At 60.4% G+C, this 13,175-nt stretch overlaps 1 protein-coding gene across 1 annotated transcript in view; it reads right to left on the bottom strand.

The window, feature by feature from the left end:
- Positions 1 to 2,185: 2,185 nt before the first annotated feature.
- Positions 2,186 to 13,175, bottom strand: part of CYTH4 (cytohesin 4) — a 29,806-nt gene continuing 18,816 nt past the window's right edge. The window contains exons 9-13 of the mRNA XM_058568415.1: positions 8,000 to 8,111; positions 6,552 to 6,628; positions 6,136 to 6,207; positions 5,470 to 5,624; positions 2,186 to 4,180 (exon numbers count right to left, since the gene is read on the bottom strand). Coding sequence (XP_058424398.1) covers positions 4,108 to 4,180; positions 5,470 to 5,624; positions 6,136 to 6,207; positions 6,552 to 6,628; positions 8,000 to 8,111 — 489 coding nt within the window. The 3' untranslated portion in view covers positions 2,186 to 4,107. The remainder of the gene's footprint in view (positions 4,181 to 5,469; positions 5,625 to 6,135; positions 6,208 to 6,551; positions 6,629 to 7,999; positions 8,112 to 13,175) is intronic.

Here is a 13,175-nt window from a genome sequence, read left to right on the forward strand (position 1 = left end):
CCTCCATTTAGGTTATGTTTCCTGGGCACCTCTTCCGAGAAGCCGTCCCAGATCTTCACCACCACCACCCTCCCACCCCCGCCATGAATCTTTCCTCCTCCAATGGCCCAGTCTGTTTTGTATGTCCATGAAAGCAAGTACACAGTTTGCCTTGTAATAATAATAATAGCAGTTAACATAACCCTGAGTAGGCGCCCAACACTGTTCTAAGTATTTTGCATATATTTAATTATTCCCATTTTATAGATGGGAAATCTGAGGCTCAGAGAGCATAGGAAAATAGCTTAAGACACAGGGTAGAGTTGGGCCTTGAACCCAGGCCCTCTCACCACTGCCCCCTGTGGCCTTTTGCAGTAAGTGGCCTTTGCGGCACCTCATTTGCCGCCCACTCTGGCTGCACACAACAGTCTCAGTTCTTCCCCGGGCAGGGGCGGCGTTGTACCCACGTCCGAGACCTCCTTGCACAGGGAAGTCCCCTTTAAAGGTTTGGTCATGGAACTCGCCTGGCCCAACCTTCAGGGAGGAAGATCACGTCTAGGAGAGTGAGCTACTAGTCCAGGGTCCCACAGCCAGAAAGCGAGAGAGCCGGGGTATTTGACTCCGAGACTGAGCAGGGGCGACTGAGCCCACGTGAGGGGAGAGGGGAGGCCCGTGCTCATCTGTGCCCGGGGGTGTCTGTTGGGCTCCTCGAGCCCGCAGGTCCTAGTCGACCAGGTGCCTCCCCCTCCAGGATGCCCAGGCCCAGGCTCTACTCTGGGCAGAGGCCTCCCCCCTGCCAGGGGCAGCCAGTCGGGTCTCCATTCTGGCTGCATCGTCGAGCCTCTCATCCACGTGTGGTGGGAGCCCCCTGCCGCCCGGAGCGAGGAGTGGCGGAATGGTGGGATGATGGGCAGAGGTCTCTCCGGGAAAGGGCAGGGGGCCGGGGCCAGCAAGTCAGAGCCCACCGCCCACCCTGAGTATTCTGGACCCCGCCCACCTCTTTGGTCACCCCCCCACCCCCTAGCATCACCCACATTCTCACGGTCCCCTCTACCTCCAGGCATTTGCACCTGCTGATGCTGAGGCCAGAGGAGCTTTGCAGTGGAGTTCAGTCTAACCAAGAATCACTGCGCACCTACTGTGTGCCAGGCACGGCCATGACAGTCCGGCTTGCAAGGAGTCCCTAGTGTGTGTGTGTGTGGTGGGGGGAGCAGACACGAGGCAAGCTCATGCAGTATCAAGGTGGTGGCCTTCCCCCCAGCTGGCTGCCAACACCCAAGCACAGCTCCCCTGAGAAGCCTCCGAGATTGCCCCTCTGCCAGCCCAGCCCTCCACTGGCCCCGTGACCCCCTCTATAGCATCGCGGGTTGGCCCGGGCTGTCACTGCTTGTCGGCACGTGCCTCTCCCACCAGACCAGAGCTCCCTTAGAGCGGGAGGGCTTGTCCTGAACATCTTTGGATCACTGGTTCTGTGCAAGGAGCTGGTATACAGTAGGTGCTCAATAAGCGTGGGCTGAAGGAAAGAATGTACGGGGAAGTGGATCAGCTCAGCGCCTTAAGGTCTTCAAGGAGCGACTCCATGGTGGAATTTAAGGCAGGGGGCTTGGTTAGGGTGTAGGGGTCCCCTCAGTGCTCTGCACATCCAGAGGGGGCTGCCTAGAGTCCTGGAATTTAGGACCACCAGGATGTAAGCCCCGTGCAGGCAGGGATTCTGTCTTGTCCCACCAGTGCCTGGAACAGTGTCTGGAACACCGTAGGTACTTAATAAACATCGTGAGAAGCGCAAATAAACGAAGGTTACTGAATGCAAGCCCCTCCGAAACACCCCAAGTGATGGTTGGAGCCAGCCTATGCTTGTATCCCTCCACAGACGAGGAGCTGATTACCTACTTCCCCAGGCAGCAGCTCTTTCTCTCTTGACAGCGCCACCTATTGGGAAGTTCTTTTGTCTTCCCCTGGTCTTGGCAGAACCAGCTCACCCCTGCTCCTGCTCTGAGGGACCCCTGTCACACATCCAGCCTCTGGGGACGTCTGCCCAGTGTGGCAGCCCCAGCGCCCTGAGGATGAAGGTCCAGGGCCTCTGGGTGCCCGCTCTTCCCTGTCTGCCCTCCTGCCCTCAGCTGGGAAAGGGCTGAAGGTGAGGGGCGAGGGTGGGGTCAAGGACTGTGGGTGAGGTCGCCGAGAGGACAGAGCCCCACGCACGAGGTGAATTCTGAGCTTTAGTCTCTCTTCTGAAGGATTCCCAGAATACCCACTCCTGCCCAGAGAATCACTGGTTGCCCCCCTCAATGGGGGAGGAAGCTGAGGGCCAGAGCGGGGAAGAGAGTGCGCTAAGGTCACACAGCCAGCGTATGCCAGTGCAGGAGACGACCTTGGACCCCGTGACCCCCAGCCCAGTGCTCCTTCCGTGACCCCCGGCTGCCCCTTCAGGGGCCACATGAGATGGGAGAGGTGGCATTCGGCTCCCAGGCTGACACGGGGCCTGTGGAAGTCCTCAAACGGCCTGCAAGGCCTCCTGCAGACGCCCATCCCAGACCCTCTTCGGTGCCGTCTCATCACCGGGCACGCGCGCACCTCCAGAGACGGGGCTCTCACCATTCACATGCAAGGCAGCTGCTCTCTCCTGACTCCGTGGGAGGTGTGCACGTGTGTCTGGGGGTGGAGGGGAGCAGAAGTTGCCTCTCTGCCCCTGGGGAATCCACCTTGCCCCGGCTCGCCCACTCAGGCTGGCAGTGGGGCAAAGGTAACCCCATATCCTGTCTTCCTGCCGGGGAACTTCCCTCCGAGGCTCCCCCAGGGCCTGTGCGAGGGGGCGAGGAGTGCTTCTGAGAAGACGCCTGTTGGCGGAATCCTCCTCCAGGTGGGGCCTCCCTGGAGACAGAGCTGCCTGCCTGTGAGCTGGGAAGTCAGCTCCACTCTTGACGGTGCTGCTGCAGAGGGTCTCAGGAAGCTGGGACCACGCTGGGGCAGCCCCTCACCACCAGGGGTCCCCTGGCCACTGGGCTGGCAGGTCTGTTGTGGCTGAGACTCTGCCACGTCACTCATTGGCGTGGCCACTGCCTCCAGGCAGCCCTCCTGGTCACCACAGCTCATAAAGCACTCTTCTTGGCTTCTTGGTTGGACCACAGTCCTGCTTGAGTATGTCTATCTGGGATGCTCTCTGCCATTTTCTTGAGGAGTCCCACCTGGCCCTCCTCCAAAATGAATATCCTTGAGGATGGAGCCCACTCTGCTCTCGGCTCCCCAGCAGCCTTCGGTCCAGACCCCCTCCAGCTCAGTAAGTGCAGACATTTCCAGCCAGAAGCTCCTCAGGGAGACCCAGTGCAACCCTGTCCTACCTGGAGGAAGCAGTCCCAGAGGAGGGAGGCAGCCAGCTCTTGCACTGCCGGGCCGGGACCTGCACTTAGGGCTGTGCCTACTGCTGTCGGTGGGGGCAGGGGCCACAGAGCCCGGGGGGTGGGGGGGGGGAAGGCATTTCTATCCAAACCAGAGACAAGTGTGACTTGGCAGAGGGCACACAGCAAGTTGGAGACGGAGCTGGGACGGAGACTGCGGGGTCTGGGCTCCTAGTCCAGTGCTCCTGGAGTCTCCCAGCGGTCCTGTCCGTGTGTGTCCCTTGGGCGGGGAGGGCCAACCCCCAGCTGAGGCCAAGGAGGGGCTGGCCTAGAAACCCCCTGAGCAGAAGGAGGAGGCGTGGCCATCACCGAAGGCAGGAAGGAACCACGCGGCCCCTCCTACTCTGCAGGCGGCCAGCATCTGAGAGCGCAAGGAGGCATTTACCAGAAGAGGAAACTGAGGCCCAGACAGAGGACAGGGTGCCAGTTCTGGGGCTGGTTTCTCTTCGCCTGGTTGCCTCACCCCTTACTGCGGCGGACTGGGGGCGGGGCCGGGCCTTTCCTGGCAGCGGCTGGGTGCCCAGGGCCAGGGGCCTCACTGCAGGCTCTGAGCCCTCGGTGGTTCTGCCTCCCTCCTGAGCCCTGCCTCCCCTCTCCTGTCAGCTCGAAGTACGGGGGCGGGGAGGATGTCTGCGGGCCAGGAAAGGTGCCCTGTGGGGGGAGGTGGGTCTCCAGGTCCCACAGGTCATGGTGTTCCCAGGACGCTGGCCCCCAGCACCACCTCCCAGGAAGCTCAGTGCTTGCTGGCAATCTTCTTCTTCCGAGCAGAGACCAGGTCGTAGAAGGGGACACGGGTGATGCTGGCTCTGCAAGGAGAGCAGGTGGAAAGGTGTTGGGGATGAGCTGGCCAGCAAGGGGTCTCGTCTCCCAGGCCTTGTAACAGGGGCGTGGGTCTCCGGGGGGGTCGGCCTGCCCCCCTGCAGGGGAAAGGCTGGATGACCCCAACAAGGACCAAGCCAGGGTGAGTCCAGCCTCACTGGCCTAACCCCGAGTCCCAAGGGCAGGGCCAGAGAGGGTGAGACTCACAGCTGAGAGCCTTGGGAACTCGGCTACCCCACGTCTCTGGACCCCTCTGCAGGCTCCCATCAGATTCTCAGAAGGAGGTGGAAAGAGCCCACGTGGAGCCAGCAGACCTGCTTGCAGGCCCCAGCTCTGCCTCTCCCTGGCTGTGTGGCCCTGGGCAAGTCCCTTTCCTCTCTGGGCCTCAGGTCCTCCTCTGTAAAGTGGAGGTGAGAATGGGTTTCGCCAGGCAGCCTCCCAGGGCTGCTGCAAGGCCTGGGGAAAAGACCCCGCAAGTCCCCGGGACAAGCCCCCAGCCCAGCGACCACTCCTGTGTCTTCCTGTGGCCAACAGAACCCGCCCTCGCCCATGTCTCCTCGTTGACTCAGAGGCCAGGTTGTCATCCTGCCCCTACCCTGGCTGCCCTCCACCTGTTCCTCTGCTGCCCTTCTTGGCCCCTCAAAACCAGCCCCAACACCGTGGCCTTTCTCACCTGGCCGTACCTCTTCTCTGTTTACCTGTCTGTGGCTCCCCAGTACCTCCAGGAGAAACAAAAGCTCGTTGCCATGGCAACCAAAGCCTTGCCACCCTCTGCAGCCTCATCTCCCCCTGCTCAGCCCCCACACTGCCTGGTCCCTGCACAGCCTGGCACTGCCCAGCCCCACCCGGGACTCCGGGGTGCTGCCCAGGTAGGCCACACACTGACTCTGCCCGCACCGGGCCTTCCACCTGGAGAGCCCTGCCCTCTGCCTCCACCAGGTCTTTCCAGGCCACTTCGGATCCAGATGCTAACCAGAGCGCGTTCAGGAGCACTTCCCAAGTGCCAGGCGCTGGGCAAAGAGCTCTACCTGCGGCATCCCGCGTGGTCCTCCCACCAGCCCTGTGAAGGTGGGGCCTCACTCCCCTGTGTCCCGGGCCTGGCACTGTGCCGGCACCGAGGGGGGCTCGCGGAGGATGGGGGGAAGGGATTTGCACCCCGGCACCGAGAGGGAGATTCTGGAGTCAGCCCCTTACAGACAAGGAAGCAGGCCTTGAGAGAAGCAGGGAGCTCTGGAAGGTGACAGGAGGCCCACGCCCACCGCGAGGCACCCCTCACCGTATGGCCTGGATCCACTGGTCCCGCTCCTCCGCGCTGGCGGCTGAGATCCGGTACGACTGGTGCTTGCCCTCCACCACCTTGCCGTCGCCGTCCGTCTTGCATGCCTTGATCTTCTGGCCCCGGCAGCTGGGGTTGTAGAGCTCCAGGCAGAACTGCGGGGGGCGGCTGGGTGAGGGCAGGGCAGGGGAGCGAGGGGAGGGCAGCCGGCCTGGGTCCTCCGGGAGGCTCAGAGAGGCCGAGACCCTTGGGCAGGACCGGGCTGGGACAAGCAGCAGGACACACCCCACCCGGGCCTGCTTCCCGTGAGAGGCAAGGGGCAGGAGCTCACGATAGAGAGAAATTGCTGCATACCGGGCTCGCCCTAAGTCCTCGTTCTCACGGACGTCCCCAGACAGATGGGGAAGCCGGGGCTCAGAGAGGGGCAGAGACTCACTCAGGGTCACCCAGCCAGTGTGAACGACAATGAGGCCGTGCCCTTTTGGTGCTATTGACCTGCCCCCAGTGTCCTCGGCCCCGGGAGGGAGACCGAGGCAGCCCTGAGCCCCTAGACGGTGTGATGGGCAGGGCCGAGCCCCTGGAGAGCCCAGCCGGCCGCCCTCTCCTCCCACGCTGTTGTGGAAATTCCTGCAGCCACCAGGCCGCAGGCCCCTCCCCGACACCCACCGGCTTCTTGGGGTCGTCCACCTTCTCCACCGAGAGGTTCTCGAGGGGGATGATTCCCCGGGGCTCCTTGTCCTGCAGGGACGGAGGGAAGAGCAGGGTCAGCAAACCGAGCCTCAAGGCCGAGGGCAGGGAGTGAACTTGTGGGGCTCCCCAAACCGGAAGAGGGGTGCATCCGTCTTCCCTGACTCTGCCCAGCCCTGGAGGGGGAGGGGAGCAGGGTGTCAGAGCCCCGGTGGAGAGCTAGGAGCCCCGACTGGAAGCCCCCGGTCTGCCGTGGACCTTGGCGCAGCCCCTTCTCCTCTTTGTAACTCAGTTTTCCCTGTCTGTAAAATGGGTGTGGGGGTGGATTGAACGATCTGTTAGCAGACTGCTTAGTGGGAGGGCGGAGGGGGTGGGGGCGGGGCGGGGTGGCTCACAGTGGTGAACTCGAAGTAGTAGAGGCAGCTGTCCGTCAGGATGAACCAGCGCCGTTTCCACGTCTTCACGCGGCCCCCTGTGTGAGGCCAACAGTGTGGTCAGTCAGTCCTCCTTGTCCTTGGGCCCCCACTGGAGCCCCCAGATTCATCCCTTCCTCACTCAGAAACCTCGGCGGCTCCCCTCACCCCAGGCTTCCCCTGAGCTGCCTGACCCGGCATTCGAGGCTCCTCCGCGACCAGGCCCTGGGAACAGTGGCTGGCCGTTCCCTGCTCTTTCCCACTGCCCTCACCCCTCGTTCATCCCTTGCCCTGCTCCCTCCCGGCCTGGCACGTGCTAAGCAGGTCACCTTTCATTTGCCAGGCAATGTTCTAGAGGTTTGAAAAAAAATTCACTTATGTATCCCCATAACCATCAACAAGGAGGGGACCATTATTAACCCCATTTACAGATGGGGAGACTGAGGCACAGAGAGGCTGAGTCATCCACCCAGGGTCCTGCTGCAGAGCAGAGATTCAAACCCCAGTGTCCTAGCTCCAGACCCTAGCGCTTGGCCATTTTGCTGCACATTTAACCCTCCTGGTGATTACTGTTCCCATCTCACAACTGGGGAAACTGAGGCTGAGGAGCCTGAGCACTGGCGCTGGGTGGAGGAGCTGGGATCTGTGACTTAGAGCCTCCCTGGGGCTGGGAACAGTCAGCTGGGCAGGAAAGGAGGCTGGGCGGTCTGTAGGGGAAGGATGGACTGAGATGTGGGCATGCAGAGATGGAGCAGGCCAAGGCCCTGCTCCAACACGAGGCGTCTGTCCTCACCCGCCTCGGAAGGCTACTGTCTCTGCTGGGCTTCCCCTGCCGGGGAGGCATCCAGGAGTGTGGGGGGGGCAGGGGCAGGTGGCTGGGCCCGGCGGTTAACCTGCAAGATCCTGCAGCTGCCGCCCCCACCACTGCAGCACCCACTGCAGCTCCTCTCTGCAGGTCCCTGGCCTCCCTGCCCCTAGTCATGCTGAGGGGAGGCTCCCCCAAGCCACATCCTGTCACACTCCCGCCCCCGTCCCTCAGGGACACCCAGCCCGCTGCCCACCAAAACCTTCCACTGGCTGTGTGCCTCAGGCAGGTGCCCTAACCTCGCTGATCCCTGGCTTCCTCAGAAGCCCCCTGGGAAGAGAGACAGAACTGCAGGCGAAGGGTTTGTCTCTGGATCTGTCAGCCTCTCATCCCCCACTTCCTGCTCGTCCTTCCCCTCCCGCATTGTGCCCTTCATTCCCAGGACAGACAAATGGACGAACGGGGCAGGCAGACTGTTGCACTGGGGGTCTGGAGACCTAGGGCCATTGTGACTCCACCCCCGAGGCTGCATGTCAACGTGCGTGCGTGTGTCAGCCGTGTGCCTGAGTGTGCATGCCTGAGTGTGTCAACCGTGTGCCCAAGTGTGCACGAGTGTGTGGCTCACCCAGCTTCAGCAGCCAGCCCTCGCGGTCTGGGTTGAAGAAGGTGTGCGTGAGGTCGTTGCCGTCGTCCTCGGGGATGGAGAAGGGCTCGCTCTTGATGCTATCAAAGAGGTTCTGCCGAAGAGAAGGGAGGGAAGGGCCTGGCTGTGACGTCGCTCCTAGTCCGGGCCTGTGTGGCCCCGGGCAGGTCGCCGTCCCTCTGGGCAAACTCTTTCCCCTCCTGTTAGCTCACTGTTGCTCCCTGGCCTTCTTGGTGACACCCTCCTTGCTCCCCCAGGCCTGCTGGTGCTCCCCCATGTCATGGCCCCTGCGCACCACCCTGTGGTCCTGGAGGGTGGGCGAGCGGGGGGCAGCACCTCAGGGAGACGGTGCCCGGCTGCCTCACCCATGGCCCCCGCACTGTCAGCATTTCGGTAGCAGGTTGCTTACTGGGGCTGACACCCCCAGATAGATGGGGAGCTCCTCCAGGGCAGGCCTGGGTGTCACAACCCCCGGGCCTCCCCCAGGCCTGGCCTAAAGCAGGCTGGCAACTGCTTGCTGATCAAGTGGAGGATGGTTCCCACCCCCACCACCACTGGAATTCCAGCCAATGGCACAAAAACGCGTCACGGGACAGGAGCGCAGGCTTTGGTGTCAGGCCGTCTGGGTTAAAATCCCAGCTCGGTCACTCAATGGCTATGTGACCCTGGGCATGTCCCTCAACCTCTCTGAGCTGCTGTGTCCTCATCCGAAAAATGGAGAGCAACGCTGACTGGCCAGCGCTCCGGGGGAGTAAATGGACTCCATGGGGGTCAGAGCCCCTCCCTGCGTCAAGAGGAAGGTGATGAGCGGGGAGGAGGACAGCCCCCCACCCCGACCACCTGGCATTGCACTGAGGGGTCAGATGAGTGAAACTGAGACCGTCACCTCTGTGTCTGACAGCGTGGAAGACAGCACACTCGGCTGGGACCTGGACACCCCACGCATGTTTACCTGTGCGTGCACGTATGTGTGAGCACACGCACATATACACACACACAGACACACACATACACACTCTGGGGCACAGCAGCCAAGGTCAGGGCCTCCTCCTCCGCTTAGGTGCAGGAGCAGAGACTTCTAGGTGCGCCCCAGGTGGTGGACACAGAGGGGCTTCCGGGGATTGGGATTGGCTGCCCGTGTGGAGCAACCTTGTAGGGTAATGAGTTCCTTGTCGCTGGAGGTATGCAAGCCAGGGTGGAGACCACCCTCTGGGCGAGCTGTGGATGTCGGCGGTGGATCACCCTGCGTGTTCTGAACCCTCTGCCATGGCGCACTGTGTTCCGTGAACAACCTGCCCAGATATCCAAGTATTTGGAAAAACATTCTAAACTGTCTATTTCTGCTTTTAATAACCATACACAGGGCTGGGTCTCCATCTCTAAGAGAATTAAATCATTTCCTTTGGTTGTGTTTGTGTGCACTGCTGTTTGGATGATTTCCTTGAGATCTTAAATGAAAAATTTCACAAGTACTGTTTGATTCCCCCGAAGTTTTGGAAATGGAGTTTGCTGGTTTTTAAAGGTCCTTTCTGACCTGAGCTCAGGGGTTGGGCCAGGTGGGGGCTGGGGTGGCACAGGCCGGAAGCAGGTTTTCCTGGGCCTATGGAGGGCCTCCAGAGTCCCTGGGCTCAGCCTGGCTGTGGTGGGGGGTGTGGGGAGGAGCAGGGACCACTTTCTCCCTTTGGAGCCCCGCATCCCCCAGAGCAGCCGGGAAGCCTGTGCCCCTCCCGCCCGGGCCCCGTCTGGCTCTGGGAATTCCCAGGAGGCGCTGGCTAGTTGAACAAGGGCCTGTGGCAGGAAGGCCTTTGGCAGCAAAGCTGTCAACACAGACAAATATTTGGAAGGCCCAAGGAGGTGGGCAGGGGAGCAGAGGGGGCCCTCGGCCTGCACCACACCCACAGGGAGCCCTGGCAGCTTCTGTGGGTGTCGCATCAGCCTGTGCATTCTGCCCCCACAAAGAAAACAGCTCAATTCACCCACATTTCCTGTATCTCATAAACACCAGCCTCCCTGCCCCCCAAGAAAACACCCCGGCACGTACCACCAGCAAACCACAGGGCCCTGCAGGCTATCTTCTCCTGGCTGGGTGGACGTGATCAGAAAGACAATGGCCACCTTCCAGTGGCTCTGCTGGCTTTGCATCCATCCCTCCCCACCCCTCAGTTTTCCCCTGGGGACCCCCCCCCTTCTATCCAGGTTGCTCAGGGCGGTTGACACCCACTGCCCCTCACCTCAGGCTCCAGGAGGGGGTGCATGGCTCCCATGTGGCTAATCAGAGCACGTCATCCCACTGGCCAGTGACTGGCTCAGGGAGGGCCAGGTGCCCCCAGCCAGCCAATAAGCCTTAATTCTGGGCTTTAGTTTAAACTGTTAAGCAAGTCTGGAGCTGCCGGGCTGTCTCTGCCGCAGCTGGGGGGGCTGTTTAAGGGAGGCTGACACGGAGGAGGGGGTTGCTGAGCCGTGGAGAGACGAGACTGAGCCCTGACCTCGCTGGATCTAGCTGAGCCTGAAGCCAACAGAGCTGAAGCCAAATCGATCCCTGATGTTTTCCCATACTTGAGTTGAAATTCCTCTAGCCGGGAGCAACTGACAGCTGGGAAACACAGCCAAGTTCTCCGTCCCTAGATCGCGCCTTCTGGTCTCTGCAGAGGGGAGGGCTCTGGAGTCAGACAGATGTGAGTTCGAATCTGCACTCCTCACAAACGACGAGACCCCTGGCCAGCTCCCTCTCTTGGAGCTCGGTTTCCTTCGCTGTAAACTGGGGGGCACCTGCTGCGGAAGGCTGTCTGGGGGACTGAATGAGCACACAAAGCACCCGGCGTGCGGCCAGTTCTGACGGAGACGCTGGACGAGGACCCGGGGGTCCGGGCTGGCCACAGCAGAAGACGGCCTGAACTGGGAGACCGTTCCCCTGCCCGGCCTCAGTTTCTCCGGAGGGTGGAGAGCCCTCTTCTTGCCTCTTCCCTTTTCCCCTCTTCCCCCCAGCTCCCTCTGCAGGCAGCTCTCAAGGTGAGCGGTTCCTCTCAGCATCTCTCGGGTACCTGCCAGGTGCCAGGTACTTGTCTCTTGCTCAGGAGAGCAAGGTGAGATCAGTGTCGTCAGCCCACTTCAAAGACAAGACAACTGAGCTCCCACTCAAGGTCACACAGCCGTAAGGGCAGAGCTGGGATTTGATCTCCTGTCCTCTGGGTCCACACCCCGTACCTTCGTCCTGAGCATCTCAGGCCCTGCCCCGCCCCATCAGGATGGCCAGGGCAAGCCCGCTCAACCCACCTGTCCCCCGACTTCTGCTGGGCAACTGGCAAAGCCTGTCCCAGCCTCACACCCCTGTGGTCTGTGTGCCCTCGGGTGGCCTCTCTCCAGGTAAATATCTGTGTCAATTTAATTTCATGAATCAGGCCACTTCAAAGCCTTGTGTGTTCTTGGCAGGGCCCAATCTGAAGGAGCTTTATGGAGAATCCTTCCACAAAGTGGCAAACTTTGAATGTCTGAAGGTGCTTAAAGCCGAGTCCTTGCTTTATGTATGGGGAAGATGAGGCCCAGAGAGAATTCCAGAAGACCCCCCCCCCCTCCACAGCAGCTACCCGTGAAACCCTTGAACAGCAAGCACCAGGCCTGTGTGTTCCCTTTGATGGTGCCCTGGGAAGCTTCTGGATTAATTAGCCACTCCAATTACACCAGGCAATTTGCTAAACACCTTACATTTCTACACTAATCCTGTGAGCTTCGGGCTCGGAGGGCTCAAGCCACTTATCTAATACCACACAGCCAGCCGGTGGGGGAGCCAGGATGTGGCTGTGGCTCCAAGGCTCTGTTCTTTTCCCCGCTCACTCGCTCTCTCGAGTGCCTGCCTCTTTTGGCTGCCAAGGAGGATAATAAACCCTTCGCAGACCTCCCAGGCAGTTTGAAGCTAAATTGAGATAATAGACCCGAAAGCCCTATGAGAAGAAAGTTACAAGCTCTATACAAATCCTGCGCATTGTTATTAACAAAAGGCTGGAATTGGGAAAAGTGCCCAAGGAGGGAGATGCTGAAGAGGGCTCCCTGGGGGCTGAAGCAATAACGCGGCACCTGGGCCAGCCGGTGGGGTGGGTGCTGGCACGGCATTAACGCATTCCCTGCCAGACAAGGTGTGCCCGCAAAGGTCCAGTTCTCAAAGTCCTTTTCCGTTTCAGGCATTTTACTCAGTGCTGGGGTTTTTTAATTGTTATTAATTACTCTGAATAGTGACATAAACCGCCATTTAGAGCTTGTACTACGTACCTGGCATAAGCTTTGACCTTTACATTTTTCAAAATTGCTCCTCAGAGCAGGGCTGTGACGCAGGCATCATCATCCCCGTGCTCCTGGTCCAGAGAATGGTGCCGTGGGGAGGGTGAGTCATTGCCAAGGTCACCCACAGGCTAACGATGATCTGAGCTCTAACCCACTCAAGCTCTCGTTCTATGTCGTGCCCCCTCCCTGGGATGAGCTTTCTCTCTGGGGACAAGGGAGGGTCGTGGGGTAAGGGCACGGCGCTTCTCAAACACTGAGGGGCTCCAGAATCATTCCAGACCCGGGCTCCCTCCGACTCCACAGGGTGCTGAGCTGGGAGGGTGGTGTTCATACCCTCTCCTCCTGCCGGGTCTGGCTGGGAGAGAACTGAAGCTCCACTGAGCTAGAAACGAGCTGTCAATTCGTTTTTGCTGAGCCAGGCTCTGAAGCTCTCACTCCTATGTCTACAAAACTGCTCCTAGTTCTGTGTTGCTCATAGAAAACAGGCAAACTCCCGAGTCTGGCGTTTGAAGCCCTGGACATTCTGGCCCCACCTTAGTGCATGTCGCTGTCCATTCACACCCCCCCCCAAGCCAGCCATGCCCCCCCCCCTTTCCCAACTGGGCCAGGCCTGGGTTCTGGCTGCTTCCTCTTTCTGAAATGCCCTGTCCTTACTTCTCCTCTGGGAAAACGCCTATTCAACCTTCAAGGCCCAGTTCAAAAGTCACCTCCTCTGCGGAGGCTTCCAAGATTGCACTCTCCCTGTGCCCCCAGGAAAGTAATAGTAGTGTCTCCTTAGCTATGTTCCCATGGTCAGCGTGGCATGAATCACGCGTGGCTGTGATTGATGTGTGTATCATCTTCCCCCCAGACCCTGCACTTGGTCTGGGCAGGGCCTGTGGTT

The sequence above is a fragment of the Diceros bicornis genome, chromosome 25 (assembly GCF_020826845.1).
Source record: "Diceros bicornis minor isolate mBicDic1 chromosome 25, mDicBic1.mat.cur, whole genome shotgun sequence".
Lineage (NCBI taxonomy): Eukaryota > Metazoa > Chordata > Mammalia > Perissodactyla > Rhinocerotidae > Diceros > Diceros bicornis.